We start from the raw sequence: 17,275 nt of genomic DNA on the forward strand, positions 1-17,275 counted from the left end.
ATCCCTCCATTCACGCCTGTCGCGACACCACTGGAGGCGGGCTGCACGATGTTGGGGCGTGAGCGGAAGACGGCCTAACAGTGTGCGGGACCGTAGCCCAGCTTCATGGAGATGGTTGCGAATGGTCCTCGCCGATACCCTAGGAGCAACAGTGTCCCTAATTTGCTGGGAAGTGGCGGTGCGGTCCCCTACGGCACTGCGTAGGATCCTACGGTCTTGGCGTGCATCCGTGCGTCGCTGCGGTCCGGTCCCAGGTCGACGGGCACGTGCACCTTCCGCCGACCACTGGCGACAACATCGATGTACTGTGGAGACCTCACGCCCCACGTGTTGAACAATTCGGCGGTACGTCCACCCGGCCTCCCGCATGCCCACTATACGCCCTCGCTCAAAGTCCGTCAACTGCACATACGGTTCACGTCCACGCTGTCGCGGCATGCTACCAGTGTTAAAGACTGCGATGGAGCTCCGTATGCCACGGCAAACTGGCTGACACTGACGGCGGCGGTGCACAAATGCTGCGCAGCTAGCGCCATTCGACGGCCAACACCGCGGTTCCTGGTGTGTCCGCTGTGCCGTGCGTGTGATCATTGCTTGTACAGTCCTCTCGCAGTGTCCGGAGCAAGTATGGTGGGTCTGACACACCGGTGTCAATGTGTTCTTTTTTCCATTTCCAGGAGTGTATTTTATTAATAAAAATCCTTCGTCTGTCTGTGTTTCGGTATTTTAGGTTTTTATTCCCAATATTTATTTCAGAGCGGGAGCTCCATCATCAGAATTCAAGATTCACGTGAGGCCATTTGAATATATATATATAAAGTAATCTACACTGCCCTTGGTCTGCGACTGTGAAAAGATGTCTGTACTCTTCCCCAACACCAGCCATGGAAATAAATAATTCTCCACCTGAAGATGATGGTATGAACCATGGGAATGCGTAGTAGCAAAATGATCGAGTGACTGACGTGGAAACTGTTTTGTTTTCCATTTGAACAAAGCTAACCCTCTGGTTGTAGACTGATTTTTTGCCCCTGCGAGCGCCAAGTAGTGACGAATTGTGTCGGCCGGCAGTGACGGAGGGCGGCGTGCAGCTGAACCGGACGGTGAACGGCACGGAGGGCTTCCTCACGTCGCCCAACTTCCCTGGCGGCTACGGGCCCAACCTGGACTATTGGGTGCGGCTGGCGGGCCCCGCGGGCTCGCGGCTCGTGCTGCGCTTCACGCGCCTCGACCTGGAGCCGCAGCAGGACTGCCTCTACGACTACATCGAGCTGCGCTCCCTGCTGCCGCAGCCCGCCACCGGCGACGACGACGCCGACGCCGAGCGCGCGCCCGATTCGCGCGTCGTCCGTTGCGGCCGACACGACGACGCCGACCTGCACAGGTAAAACACGGCACCTCAAACAGATCCCCAGAGCAAAGTGATCGCATAGAAAAGCGTAAAATAACGTTGTCTTCCACCAAGTATGTGGATTTTGTGAGAGATTTCGCCTGTAGCTATGCAGCCCACATAACATGAATGTCATGCGTTTCTTTCTTCACAACAATTTCAGCCGTATTCTGCAGGGGCAATGAAGACGCTCCTGCAGCATTTTCCATGGGAAGTGTTTGATCACCCACAATACAGCCCTCACTTGGCTCCCTCCATTGTTCATCTCTGCCTGTAGCTGTGCACCACACATAACATGAATGTCAAGCGTTTCTTTCTTCACAACAATTTCAGCCGTATTCTGCAGGGGCAATAATGACGCTCCTACGGCGTTTTCCATGCGAACTGTTCGATCACCCACAATAAAGCCCTTAATTCGCTCCGATCATTGTTCATCTCTCCTCACATGAACTGCTGGCTACAAAGACAACATTCTGGCAAAAACAACGATTGGCAGACCAGCATAGAAAATTCACAGGAAGTACATGTGTCAGCTTTCTTCGCGTCCCAACATCCCTACAAGACTCAGTTTGATCCCGATTTTGCAGAATACTGTTACGAACTTATCTCAAGTAATGAAGTAACACCGTCTGTTAGCGGAACATGTAAATGCAGACTTAATTAGTTTTATTTCTGTCAACAAGTTTATGTTGTCAATTTCGTCTCACAGATGGCGTTGCATGTTGCATATCCTGTATCGATGACGCAACAACCTTTAGGACCTACAGCCATCATTCGAGAAAATACCAGAGTACGGGGCTGGAACTGCAATGAAGCAGCGCTCTAAGTTTGCGTTCTGCCGTAAGAAAAGCCAATAAGGAAACGGCGACAAGGCACAAGCTGCTGAACACCTAGCCGAGAAGCCTAATTACATTACACGCTCGACCATAACATTACTTGCTTTGTAATGTCTTCCGACACCCTTAGTAGAAAATTTAATTTCGGGTGTGAACCCGACTTTATGATTCCATTTTTCAGCAACTGCAGTGAGGAAAACACACTGAAGCGCCAAGGAAACTGGCACAGGCATCGGTATTCAAATGCAGAGATATGTAAACAGGCAAAATATGGCGCTGCGGTCGGCAACACCTATATAAGACAACAAGTTTCTGGCACAGTTATTAGATCGATTACTGCTGCTACAGTGGCAGGTTATCAAGATTTAAGTGAATTTGAACGTGGTGTTACAGTCAGCGCACGAGCGACGGGACACAGCATCTCCGAGGTAGCGATGAAGTGGGGACTTTCCCGTACGACCATTTCATTAGTGTACCGTGAATATCAGGAATCTAGTAAAATATCAAATCTCCGACATCGGTGCGGCCGGAAAAAGATCCTGCAAGAACGGGACCAACGACGACTGAAGAGAATCGTTCAACGTGACAGAAGTGCAACCCTTCCCCAAATTGTTACAGATTTCAGTGCTGGGCCATCAACAATTCTCAGCGTGCGAACCATTCAACGAAACATCAGCGATATGGGCTTTCGGAGCGTTTCAAATTGTATCGAGCGGATGGACGTTTACGGGTATGCAGACAACCTCATGAATCCACGGATCCTGCATGTCAGGAGGGGATTGTTCAAGCTGGTGGAAGGGGATTGTTCAAGCTGGTGGAGGCTCTGTAATGGTGTGGTGCGTATGCAGTTAGAGTGATATGCAACCCCTGATACGTCTAGATACAACTCTGACAGGTGACACATACGTAAGTATACTGTCTGATCACCTGCATCCATCCATGTCCATACTGCATTCCGATAGACTTGGGCAATTCCAGCACGACAATGCGACATCCCACACGTCCAGAATTGCTACAGAATGGCTCTAGGAACACTCTTCTGAGTTTAAACAATTCCGCTGGCCATCAAACTGCCCACACATCAACATTATTGAGCATATCTGGGATGCCTTGCAACGTTCTGTTCAGAAGAGATCTCCACTTCCTCGTACTCTTACGGGTTTATGGGCAGCCCTGCAGAATTAATGGTGTTAATCCCTCAGCACCACTACAGACATTATTTGAGTCCATGCCACGTCGTTTTGCGGCACTTCTGCGATCTCGCGGCGTCCCTACACGGTATTAGGCAGGTGGACCAGTTTCTTTGCCTCTTCAGTGTACATCACTGAGTTCGTATTTCATCAGTAGTCGGACTGCTTCCAAGCGTGATGTTTCAGAGCGTAATTCGTACAGATCCTAGTAAAGCTGATTTTCGTAGTTGGCTCAGTGATACTTTCGTCATTGCCAATGGTTTTCAAGTGTCCAGCATGATCTTTTCGCACTCTTCCCGTTGTGTCGAGAACCGCTGGTGCTGTTTTCACTGGTTCACCTCGAATCGCTGTAGTTTGACTTTCGAGTCCTTGTATCTGACAGGTTTTCAACTTGTTTCTCGTCGATTCTGCTATCACCTGGAATGGCAGTGTCATGCTTGCTTCTCCACAGTTTTGAAGTCTTGTGTACTTTGTTCCAGCATTCGACCTGTCTAAAGTCGGAATCCCACAATAATTTGGCAAGTTCGTTACAGACAACTTTTTCTGGCTTGTGTTCCCAGCATTTCCTTGTCCTTGGCAGACGGTAATTATAGCATAAGTTCCAGTGGCTCTTTCATGGCACGACATTGTGCATCTGCTTGTAATCGGTCTGGTGACATGATCATTTGTATCGTCAGCTCTTTTGCAGACCCTAAACTTTGAGTCTTTTGCCGCTTTCTCGATTCTGACTTTGATTACGTTAGTTCCAATTGATTGTTCATGTGCAGCCTATATCAGTACTTCAGTTGTTATTGTTATTATTATTATTATTATTATTGGTCTTTGGTTTACCAGTCGACAGTCAAAGCTGGAAATCAGGTATTTCCACTTCTATTTTCCACCACGTTTGCCGGCCGGTGTGGCCAAGCGATTAAAGGCGCTACAGTCTGGAACCGCGTGACCGCTACGGTCGCAGGTTCGAATCCTGCCTCGGGCATGGATGTGTGTGATGTCCTTAGGTTAGTTAGATTTAAGTAGTTCTAAGTTCTAGGGGACTGATGACCTTAGAAGTTAAGTCCCATAGTGCTCAGAGCCATTTGAACCATTTGAACCACCACGTTTCTTGACTCGATATGAGACACCTACCCTTTCACTGGTGGATGTGTAGTTACTTTATACTGGACAGTGAATTCTGTAGATCTGTAGAAATAAGATCGTGACTGACACGTCCGAAGGGATAAAGGAGGGTTGCAAGCCAGTGCGCATCATATGAAGAGTGCAGTGTTCTAAATATGGCGTAACATGCAACACAATAAACATTTGTTGTCCTAGAAGAAATTTCGACTGAATAATGGTTCTGTGACTGCCTTAATTGCCTGTCGTATGTGCACTGTAGTGGAATTGTATCATTAGCAGCGAAAGGAATCAGGCATCGTCCGAGTGCCGATTATCAAATGAGTCTCGGAAGTATCAGTTCTTACGCACTGTCTAGGAATTTAATTTACTTTAAGACATGGAATTACTATAACAATCGATAACAACAGGTATTAGCTAGGCGTTTAGTTATAAGACAGTATATAATTTAAATTTAAGAGAGGTGATGGTTATTTCAGAACTTGAAGGACAGTACTGAATAATGTATCAGACATTATACAGTGAATAACGACATCTCATCACGAAACTCATCATTTCGATGCTAACAAAGAACGTAGACATGGTGTGATGGGAACAAATGTTCCTTGCTGGGCACACAACTTGACTATTCCTGACGGGTTTGCGTTTGTATTTACTCCCATCTATAGGAAGTACCGTTAATAGTGCGGAATAAGTAATGGCGAACTCTTTAACGATTGACATTCACATCCTTAAAACATGCAACGGTAATACGATACCTAGGTATATACTTAGAAGAGTGTAATCTACCCCCTCCTTCCTACTTGCAGCTATTGTCCACAATAAGCAAAGTCTTTTATGAAAAATCTGAGAGGAGCAAAGATTACAATAAACTTCCTAATTTTCTTAGCTTTTCGTGTAGAGTTGGTTCCAGTTCTTCTTGTCTAGGGGTCTGATTCTTGAAGCTGAAAATGTCACATTTTAGGTCCTCACTGTTGGATTGATGTAAATAAATTTGAAAATTCTTGTTGCAGAATTTTTGTTGTTGCGTTAATATATTTTGTCACATTTTAGTACATTATACAGTATTTTGATTTTTCACATTAACCAAGTCGCAATTACATTGTTTGCACAAAATACAAAAAAATGTCTGATCACATCTGAGGCATGCGTACTATTGTCTCACTCAGCGAAAATAACTATACTCCAAATGGTTTGCAGTTTCTCTTGACAAATGAATTTCTATTAGTTTCTGTTACATTATTAATTTTGATTATCATTTCGTAAATGAATCGAGAAATAAACGTAGTAACCAGTACAGTATTGCGTAATTAATAACAGAAATTTTAAGTGTGCCAATAGTTCGTAATTTCAAATGTTTCTAAAAAAATTAACTGTACATTCAGAACTAGTACATATCGATAATAACATTGAGACTAAAACATTTTATAAAGTAATTGATTTTCATAAATTTTAGTTTGAAACATAACATACTGTGTATAAAATTATACGAAAGTTTTCAGAAAAGCAACTGAGATAATACTGACCTGTCCAAAATTCGAAAAATAATAATGGTATCGACAACTACTGTTGAAGAAAAGTAATGCTAGAGGAGGATGTCCCGTTACAAGAGGAACTGTCATCAGAAGCCATGTGAACAAACGGAGTGAAAAGTAATCTAATAATGTGAATGAACAGTGGATACTCCACAATGTTAACGCATGCCCGCGTACGGCCTACATTATTGAGTAATTTTTGATTAAAAGGAAAATGAAAGTTGTGCATCTTGATGTTTTCGCAGGGTAACGATTGATCCATTGCATTTCGGGAGCAGAGTCGCATAATCTCTGTTTTTACTTCTTCTAATATTTCGGCCGTATACGATGTGGCCGTCTTCAGACTGAACTAACAGGTTAAAGATACAGTACACTTTAGTACTTGATCTGTCGTTTTAAACCACAGAAACACAAGCACCAGACACGCTGAGCGGTGGCAAACTATATGCACCAACTGAATCTGTGGCTAGCCGGTGGATCTATACTGTGATATCGATGTGTCATTATTAGCTGCACTGTGGCGACGTCTTTGCAAGTTAGTTAAAGAAAGCGTCAGATTCCATGATTTTTCCACGTTGGAACCGCTACGTTTATTAAGTAAAGTATTCACCAAGCGAATTTCAACTGCTACTTTCACCATCTAGTGCTATAAAGATTAAGTCGACACTAGAATTGCATTTTCATACCACACAGAGTAACTGGTCTCGATGCATTGCGTGAAAATGTCGGAATTTTTCCGTAGACTTCATCTTTTTGGAACTCGGTGGTGAAAAAAGCAGTTGAAATTCGTTTAGTGAAGAAGTAGCAAAAGAAGTAGCATCCATCATAAAATCATTAAAATATAAGTATTCCAGTGGGTATGATAACACGTTATCGAAATTAATCAAAGAGTGCTTATGCAAGTTGAGTTCTATTTTAATTATTTGTGTAATCAATCTCTTATCAGTGGGACATTTCCAGATGGGCTAAAGTGTGCTGAAGTTCAGCCTCTTTACTAGAAGGGGGATAAAGAGATATCATCAAACTATAGACAAATTTCACTTTTGTCTGCTTTCTCAAAAATATTTGAAAAGGTTGTGTTCAAGCATCTACTTAAGAATCTGACTGCAAATAATATATTGTCCAACTCACAGTTTGGATTTCTTAAGGGTTCTGATATAGAGAAAGCTATTTACACTTCCAGTGAGAATGTACTTAATTCATTCGATAGTAAATTAGAGGCGGCTGGCATTTTCTGTGACCTGTCAAAAGCCTTTGACTGTGTGAACCACAGCATTCTCTTACATAAATTAGAATATTATGGTGTCGCTGGCAATGCTGAAAAGTGGTTTGAGTCTTAGCCATCTAACAGGAAACAAAGGGTGTCATTGCGAAATACCTGTGCAGTAAGCAGTCTTCATCCGATTGGGAATTAACTACATGTGGTGTCCCTCAAGGTTCCATCTTGGGTCCATTGCTTTTTCTTGTATACATTAATGACCTCTGCCGGCCGGTGTGGCCGTACGGTTCTATGCACGTCAGTCTGGAACCGAGAGACCACTACGGTCGCAGGTTCAAATCTTGCCTCGGGCATGGATGTGTGTGATGTCCTTAGGTTAGTTAAGTTTAAGTAGTTGTAAATTCTAGGGGACTGATGACCTCAGCTGTTAAGTCCCATAGTGCTAAGAGCCATTAATGACCTCTCGTCTGTAACATTGCCAGGTGCTAAGTTTGTTTTGTTTGCAGAAGATGCAAACATTGCAGTAAATAGCAAGTCAAGTACTGATTTGGAAATAACTGCTAATCAAATTTTCGCTGACATTAATATATGGTTTAAATCTAATTTACTGTCATTAAACTTTGAGAAGACCCTCTATACGCAGCTCAGAATCTGTAGGATATTTCCTTCCAGCTTGTGTATAACATATGAAGACATGCAGATCGAAGATGTTGATAGTGTTAAATTTCTGGGGTTACAACTCGATAATAAATTCAGTTGGGAAGAGTATACTATAGAATTGCTTAAACGCCTAAACAAGTGAGAATGATGTCAGATGTAGGAGATGTAAATACAAAAAACTTGCATACTTTGCTTACTTTCATGCTACTATGTCGTATGGGACCATATTCTGTGCTAACTCATCAAACCCAGCAAAAGGTTTCAGGTTGTAAAAGCGTGTGATAAGAATCATTTATGGTTTAAATTCAAGAACATCATGTAGAAACCTGTTCAAGAAACTTTGTATTTTAACCACTGCTTCTCAGTATATTTATTCCTTAATGAAATTTGTTGCAAGTAATATATCTCTATTTCCAACCAACAGCTCAATACATAGTATCAATACTATGAATAAGAACAATCTACATAAATACCTAAAATCACTTACCTTGGTCCAAAAAGGGGTCCAATATTCAGTAACACACATTTTCAATAAATTGGCAGCAACCATTAAAAACTTGGTTTCAGATGAAGTGCGGTTTAAACAGAGTTTGAAAGACTTTTGATAGGCAACTCCATCTGCTCTATAGATGAATATCTTAACAGAGACTGTTAAGCAAGATTAAGTAAAAGTAGATTTCAGTTTTGACAGCACTTGGTCACAACAGTCAAGATTACGAATTTTGTGTATGATAAAGTTATTAATAGTGCATAACAATGTTTCATTCTGATAGCATATTAATTCTGTAAATATTAGCTGTTCTTGTTTACCGCATTTTATTCACCTATTTCGACAATCTTTTGACAAATTATCAGGGTTTATATGATCAGGTATTATATATCTCAAATGGTGTGACATGTTCCACACCCACCAGAATCATTTAATGTTTTGAGTCACTGGAACGAAAACTGAACCTAATCTAATGTTTAATTAATAAACGTAGCGTTTCCAACCTGGAAATATCTTGGAATGTGACACTTTATTTAATAAATTCACAAAGACATCGTTACACTGCAACTAATAATGAGACATCGATATCTCAGCAAAGATCGACCTTATAGCCACAGTGTCAATTGCTACATACTCTTTTCCGCCGATCAACTTGTATGGCGACTGCGTTTCTGTGGTTTGGAGGAAGCTATTGAAATGAGTGTTACCTGTAGAGTATTTATGACGAGGAAGAATACGAATTTTATTGCTGTTCGTTTGAATGGTAGCGATTAAAGCTGTCCTCTTGGGTTCCTGCCTAACAACACACTCGGAAATCATCATATATTCGGAAATAAAAAACCAAGTATTTATTTTACCCTTCGTTCTCTAACCATATGAAAATCTTAAATATTATCGGATGTTGCAGAACATACTTGTATTACATTCATGGAAAGTCCCAGAATGTGTTTACAATGCTACGATGAAAAAAAATTAACATGTAACAGGATGCGAACCTACATCCTTTACTTCCAGGAACCACAACACTATTCGTACCGCTGCAACTATATCGTCTGATTTTTGTCTCATGTCTCGGTTATCATAGCATCTCTGGAAGGCTTCTACTGTTGACACGTTTAATGATAAGGGTGACGTGGTTCAATGCGCCATTGCGTTGAAACAGCATAGTATTATTATAAAAAAACATCTAAATATACCAAAACGAATATGGTGCCTGCAGCATAGATTGCAGATATTGGTGTCGTTTGCAGGAAGTCTTGTGAAATGAGTGTTAGCCGACAGCGGAACAGGTACGGTGGTGTACTGTAGCTATGTTCTGCCTGTTCACCCATGGCCAGAATATTAAAACAAATATTAGAAGAAATGGAGTTTATGCGACGAGTCCACAAATTTAATGAATCGAGATGACAGTTGTTTCCCACCTGCCGTACTCAACTAGACTTATCCCCGAGTGTCTCCTTCCTCTTCCCCAAGATGAAAATAAAGTTGAAAGGGCGTAAATTTGATACAGTGGAAGAGATTCAAGTGTAACCCTAGTGGGTACTAAACACCCTAACAAAGAAAGACATCCAGCATTTCAAAAGTGCCAGAAACGTCTGTATCGGTGTATTGACGATGAATGGTAAGATTTAGGTACGACGTTGTGATTTTTATTCATATATTTCCGGAAATTTTGATTACCATCTAGTAATTTCCGTAGAGGGCATCGACACTGCAAATATTGTCTGCTACTGCCGTTCAAAGACTAGGTCGTAACCAGTTTGTGTGTGAGTGCCGGGTACCCAGAACATGGAAGGTAGTATCAGAGACAGGGATGAGACGGTGATGACGCTGCGGAAGTGGAGGCGAGCCGAGGCGAGGAAGGGCGCGCCTCCTGCGTGTGAATAATGCAGGGACGCCGTCGGCGGCTGCCTCTGCGGCCACAGGTGGCGGGCGCGCTGCATCTTTGATACGGCCGCCTCCCAGCACTCATCTGCAACCGCGTTAATCTTGCACCAGCCGCGCTGATGAGGGCGCGCCGAACGTGTTCCCCACTACCGCGGCTGCGGACAAACAAAAGTCTGCAGCAGGCGCCTGGCGAATGAGTTTCAAGCGTTTTGTCTCACGTTTCCTTGTGCTGTGTGGTGGCCAGTGCACTGGAATCTGTCGACGACGTTCTTCCATACGAGGGGCGTTCAACAGGTATTGCAACAAATACTTTTTCTTGGTCAATTTTGGTTGGAAAAATGCGCAATTTGATATGGGACATGGTGGAATATTCCCGTTTCTCTCCCTATAGTTTCATGAAGTTCAGATAGGAGGCGGCGCTATAGGTAGCCTTCCTGTTTTTGGCGCAAAAAAGAGAGCATCGCAGATATTAATAGCCGCTTGAAGCATGCCTGCGGAGTCCTGATATTGAATAAAAGCACTATGAGTCGTTGGGCGAGGCGTTTGTCATCACAGCAACAAGGTCGCGCAAACCTGTCGGATGGTCATCTGCACACAGCTGTGACTCTCGATAGATTGGGACGTGCGGACACTCTCATTCGAGACGATCTAAGGATCACAACCAAACATCTCGCATCTCAGCTGGACGTTTCTGTTCATAGTGCTGATATATTTATCCACCTGTTGGAGTACTCAAAGCTGTGTGCCCTTTGGGTTCCTTACCGCCTAACAGAAGACCATAAAGAGTAATGACCATCTGTGCGGAAATATATGCGCATCACTAGGCTGATGGTTCAAATGGCTCTAAGCACTATGAGACTTAACATCTGAGGTCATCAGTGCCCTAGACTTAGAACTACTTAAACCTAAGGACATCACACACATCCATGCCCGAGGCAGCATTCGAACCTGCGACCCTAGGAGCAGCGTGGTTCCAGACTGAACCGCCTAGAACCGCTCGGTCACAGTGGCCGGCTACTAGGCTGACCGTGACAATTTTTTGTCGAACATTGTAAGAGGCGATGGTACACGGGTTCATCACATCAAACCAGAAACAAAACGGCAGTCCATGGAGTGGTGCCACACCATCTCTCCTCCGAAGGTAAAGTTCAAAGCTGCACACTCATCCGGTAAAAATGTGACGGTCTTCTGGGACCTTTTTTTTTTTTTGTCATCAGTCTACTGACTGGTTTGATGCGGCCCTCCACGAATTCCTTTCCTGTGCTAACCTCTTCATCTCAGAGTAGCACTTGCAACCTACCTCCTCAATTATTTGCTCGACGTATTCCAATATCTGTCTTCCTCTACATTTTTTGCCCTCTACAGCTCCCTCTAGTACCATGGAAGTCATTCCCTCATGTCTTAGCAGATGTCCAATCATCCTGTCCCTTCTCCTTATCAGTGTTTTCGACATATTCCTGTCCGATTCTGCGTAGAACCTCCTCATTCCTTACCTTATCACTCCACCTACTGTAATTTTCGACATCCGTCTATAGCACCACATCTCAAATGCTTCGATTCTCTTCTGTTCCGGTTTTCCCACAGTCCATGTTTCACTACCATACAATGCTGTACTCCAGACGTACATCCTCAGAAATTTCTTCCTCAAATTAAAGCCGGTATTTGATATTAGTAGACTTCTCTTGGCCAGAAATGCCTTTTTTGCCATAGCGAGTCTGCTTTTGATGTCCTCTTTGCTCCGTCCGTCTGGGACCCTAAAAGGGGATTATTCTGTATAAGAACCTCCCTTATGGTGTAACGGTGAACTCGGAAGTGTATAGGGCTACCCTCAGAATATTGAAGAAACGACTTCAACGTCTTTGTCGCCACAAAAAGGCAAACGAACTTCTCCTTCTCCATGTCAACGCAAGGCCTCAGACAGGAATGCGCACCCGAGAGGAGTTCACAAAACTCCACTGGACTGTTCTTCACCCTACAGCACAGATCTCGCATCTTCCGACTGTCATCTGTTCGGATCGATGAGGGATGCACTCCGTGGGAAGCAGTAAGTGGCTGATGAGGACATTGTTGATGCAGCAAGACTTTGGTTCCGACGTCGGCTTGTAAATGCTACCATGGTAACGTAGCGTAAGGCCGTCGCATAGAACGGAGATTGTGTTGAAAAATAGTATTTTGAAGCCAAAATAGTAAGAAATAAAACCAATATCCTTTCAGAAAAAAACGTTGCATTACTTGTTAAAGCCCCTCGTAATTTCGTTTCATCTTGATCGTAATTGTACATGCTCTTGTAAGTGGGCTGTTTAGGTTTTTATGTTGGTAACGCCATGTAGCGCTCTATATGAAAATCACTGACTGTGCTGTGTGCTATCTGTGGCTGGTTTGCATTGTTGGAATTTGCTATTGTAGTGTTGGGCAGTTGGCTGTTAACAGCGCGTAGCGTTGCGCAGTTGGAGGTGAGCCGCCAGCAGTGGTAGATGTGGGGAGAGAAATGGCGGAGTTTTGAGAGCCGATGATCTGGACGTGTGTCCATCAGAGACAGTAAATTTGTAAGACTGGATGTCGTGAACTGCTATATATATTATAACTTTTGAACACTATTAAGGTAAATCCATTGTTTGTTCTCTATCAAAATCTTTCATTTGCTAACTATGCCTATCAGTAGTTAGTGCCTTCAGTAGTTTGAATCTTTTATTTAGCTGGCAGTAGTGGCGCTCGCTGTATTGCAGTAGTTCGAGTAACGAAGATTTTTGTGAGGTAAGTGATTTGTGAAAGGTATAGGTTAATGTTAGTCAGGGCATTTCTTTTGTAGGGATTATTGAAAGTCAGATTGCGTTGCGCAAAAAATATTGTGTGTCAGTTTAGTGTTGATCAGAACAGATAAAGAGCGAAATGTCTGAGTATGTTCAGTTTTACTCAGCTGTTTGAAAATCAAATAACGTAAGGGGTTTACCAGCACAATCATTCATAAATTTTTCTAAGGGGACGTTTCATACTGTCTGATCAAAAGACTCCGGACATTACTATGTAATGCAGAATTGACCACTATACGTCACGAGAAGTGGATCCGCCATATAAAAGGAGGCAGAATGGGTCCGACCGGAGAGACGTGAGCTAATCACAGGGTGTCACCTAACAAGGGAACCTCCCCATCGCACCCCCCTCATATTTAGTTGTAAGTTGGCACAGTGGATAGGCCCTGAAAAACTGAACGCAGATCAATCGAGAAAACAGGAAGAAGTTCTGTGGAACTATGAAAAAAATAAGCAAAATATACACTGAGTAGTCCATGAGTAAAATAGGCAACATCAAGGAGAATGTGAGCTCAAGAGCGCCGTGTCCCGTGGTTAGCGTGAACATCTGCGGAACGAGGGGTCCTTGGTTCAAGTCTTCCCTCGAGTAAAAAGTTTAATTTTTTATTTTCAGACAATTATCAAAGATCAGGCAATCACACATAATCAACTTCACTCTCCAAAATTCCAGGACATGTTCAGATTTGCTTGGACATATGCAGGATTTGACAGTCTACACACGGGAAACTTTGAAAACGTTAAAAACATATGTTTTGACAGAGCACAGGGAAAACTGTGCGACTGTGAAACCGTTGCATTCATTTGTTGCAGTTTATGTGACACACTCTTATGTTTTCATCACTTTTTTGGGAGTGATTATCACATCCACAAGAAAACCTAAATCGGGGAAAGGTAGAAGAATCTTTTTACCCATTCGCCAAGTGTACAAGTTATGTGGGTCGACAACATATTCCTGTCATGTGACGCACATGCCGTCATCAGTGTCGTATAGAATATATCAGACGGATTTTCCTGTGGAGGAATCGGTTGACCTATGACCTTGCGATCAAATTTCTTCGGTTCTCATTGGAGAGGCACGTCCTTTCGTCTACTAATCGCACGGTTTTGCGGTGCGGTCGCAAAAAACAGACACTAAACTTATTACAGTAAACAGAGACGTCAATGAACGAATGGGCAGATCATAACTTTGCGAAAGTAAAAAAATTAAAATTTTCACTCGAGGGGAGACCTGAACCAAGGACCTCTCATTTCGCAGCTGCTCACGCAAACCACGGGACCCCAGCGCTCCTCAACTCACGTTCTTCTTGATGTTGCCTATCTTGCGCATGGACTACTCAGTTTGTATATTTTGCTTATTTTTTTCATAGTTCCACACAACTTCTTCCTGTTTTCTCGATTGATCTGTGTTCAGTTTTTCAAGGCCTATCCACTGTGCTAACTTATAACTAAATCTGAGGGGGGTGCGATGGGGAGGTTCCCTTGTGAGTAGTATATAGTAAAATATGAAGGGGTTAGAGAGATATGGTCATAAGCCACATGAAACTAGTTTTGAGACACTGCAATTTTAAAGTTTCTTGGAAATCTAAAAATGTTTAATACAAAATAGAAACCTTCTTTGTACTTCAAACACTTCCATAATTTTTGCGAAGCATTTAATGAAATACTCAAGTCTCTTTATGCTACATGGTATTAATTTTAGAGTAAGTTTAATTAAGAATTAATAATTTAAAACATGAAATACAAATTAGTGACGATTTATTTCGGTCTACTCTTATACAGTGACCGGTATTTATATTTTTTACACATTTATACATACATTACAAGTAACTGATACTAATAAGTTATATTACATTGTGACAGTCACATCAAGGAAGTTCCTCTGCCTCATCATTGTTCACGTTATTTACAGTACATGATCGAAAGGAACCTTAGTTTTCTGTAGGTGCGTGTGCCACACGCGACAGTAAATCATCAATTTTTTCTGGTTAATCGGAAGTGGCAAACCGGGGTATCTGCCCAGCACGGCATTTTCAGGGAGGGGGGCGGGGAGCAAATTCATATTCCTGATGAAAAAAGTCTTGTTTCACAAAGCGCCTAGCATCCGGCGCACGTTGGTCTGTCGATTATTCCTACGATTTTGAGACGCATCCCTGTTGGTTTTGAACATTTTTGAACAGATTTTTGTTGATTTATGGACGAATCATAAGTTGATTTTAAAATGCGTGCATAATATACGCGATGTCTCTGCCAGGGGACTCCCTGTTGTATTTAGAAATAAAAATTTTCTCGCAAAAAAAAAAGAGATCGCGGCTATTTGAGCTGAGCCGAATAAACCTGAACGGGTGAATGCCAATCTCTGTTCAGCTCACTTACCCATCCAGTTATAGGAGACCAACAGTTTAACGTGGATTCCGAACCACGGAGCAAATCGGCATTTTTCGCATCGAAAACCATTACCAGAGGTGAAAGAAGTAATAATTGATACAGAAAAATCCTAGGATTGACCGAGAATCGAGCCTAAGGTTTTTGGATTTGTAGTCTGGCTGTCGGGCTTGGCCGGCACTTGGATGGGTGGCTATCCGGGCCGCCATGCGCTGTTGCCATTTTTCGGGGTGCACTCAGCCTCGTGATGCCAACTGAGGAGCTACGCGACCGAATAGTAGCGGTTCCGGTCAAAGAAAACCATCATAATGATCGGGAGTGCGGTGTGCTGACCACACGCCCCTCCTATCCACATCCTCATCTGAGGATGACACGGCGGTCGGATGGTTCCGATGGGCCACTTGTGGCCTGAAGACGAAGTGATTTTTCTTTTAGTCTGCCGCTTTACCACTTTCTTCTTTTTTCGACTTTTTTATTTTATTGATTTATTTTTATTTTTTAGTGAGTTCTATATCTCGTATGACAATGTGTGAGCTCATGTTGATCTAGTATGCTCTTTTTTTCCCAGCACTCTACTTTTATTTATCTATTTATTTATTTTTATTGTTTTAGTGAAACATATGAGGGAAATATAAACTATGTTCCCAAAGAGACAATACACCAAATGAGCAGATAGTCAGAAAATGCAAATTGGGAAAATTGGCCGTTCGTCGTAAGCAGACGGAAGATAGGGTGACGGGAGATGATTACGTGTAGGCCGCCTCCATCTCGATGGCAGAGCGGGAGATGGACTGGGCAGGGGTCGAACACATGAGACCTGGCCACGACATCCCCAACACCACCCAACCAACCAACCGGAAGTCAACAAGAGGGACAGTCAAGGGAGGATATAATTACAACCATGAAATTTCACCGTGTGACACAGCAGTGGTAGGTAGGGGAGAAGGGAATGGGAAACAAGGACTGTACGGCATCAGGCGCTGCACCTCCTACGGATTTGAAGTGTGGTGAAGGGATTTTAGTAGTGCACCTCGAGAGCAGTCGAGCTAACCGCGCCAGAAACGTTCCAGCTGAGCGGGGATCGCGCAAAACCCCGCGAAGGTAATAGGCGAAATAGGCGATGTAGCGTGGGTGTCGTTCAGTCATCACATGTTCATTCTGTAGGAGGGTTCAACGACCGAGCTGCGATTTGTCCCCATATCCATAAAGGTAAGAGATCGTCCATCCTTTGACCCAGACTATCGCAGCAGGCAAACACACGTCCTCCAGGGCTAATGAAAGCATACTGTTCTACCATGGATGAAGGGGCGTGGAGGTAACAGGCGACCATTTGCTGCCCCAGCGTCCAGACCTCACGAAAACCAGCTCAGGCCAGGCTATAAACGTCATCGTCCACTGAGTGACATGTGGAGCATAAAGAAGTTTCACACCAAACTAATCGCATGTAAATGCTGGTTGGTGGGGAATTTTCCACAAGCGACTTAATACCGTGTCGCTCAGACTAATGTCGTGAGGTATGGCTGTTCAAAGTTACGCCACACCAGCTTGTTAATGGATACTTGATCTCAACGTTGTTGCAAGGTACACCACGCAGCAGTTGAATGTAGAAATCCTTCAGACAAGACATGGACAGAGTGGGGAGTGCATCGTACATGGGAGACCAGTATGTACGTAGCTCAGGTCTACAAAATACAGACAAGCGTTCAAATAGAGGCACAACATATCGTACCGAGACCGCAGACAGATGGAGGCTGGTGTGTAAA

The 17,275-nt window shown here is 43.3% G+C and overlaps 1 protein-coding gene across 1 annotated transcript in view; it reads left to right on the forward strand.

Moving 5' to 3' along the window:
- LOC126474735 (uncharacterized) overlaps nucleotides 1-17,275 on the forward strand; it is a 575,439-nt gene that overhangs the window by 311,044 nt on the left and 247,120 nt on the right. Inside the window, exon 12 of the mRNA XM_050102214.1 lies at nucleotides 1,072-1,384. Coding sequence (XP_049958171.1) covers nucleotides 1,072-1,384 — 313 coding nt within the window. The remainder of the gene's footprint in view (nucleotides 1-1,071; nucleotides 1,385-17,275) is intronic.

This window comes from Schistocerca serialis, chromosome 4, assembly GCF_023864345.2.
Source record: "Schistocerca serialis cubense isolate TAMUIC-IGC-003099 chromosome 4, iqSchSeri2.2, whole genome shotgun sequence".
Classification (NCBI taxonomy): domain Eukaryota; kingdom Metazoa; phylum Arthropoda; class Insecta; order Orthoptera; family Acrididae; genus Schistocerca; species Schistocerca serialis.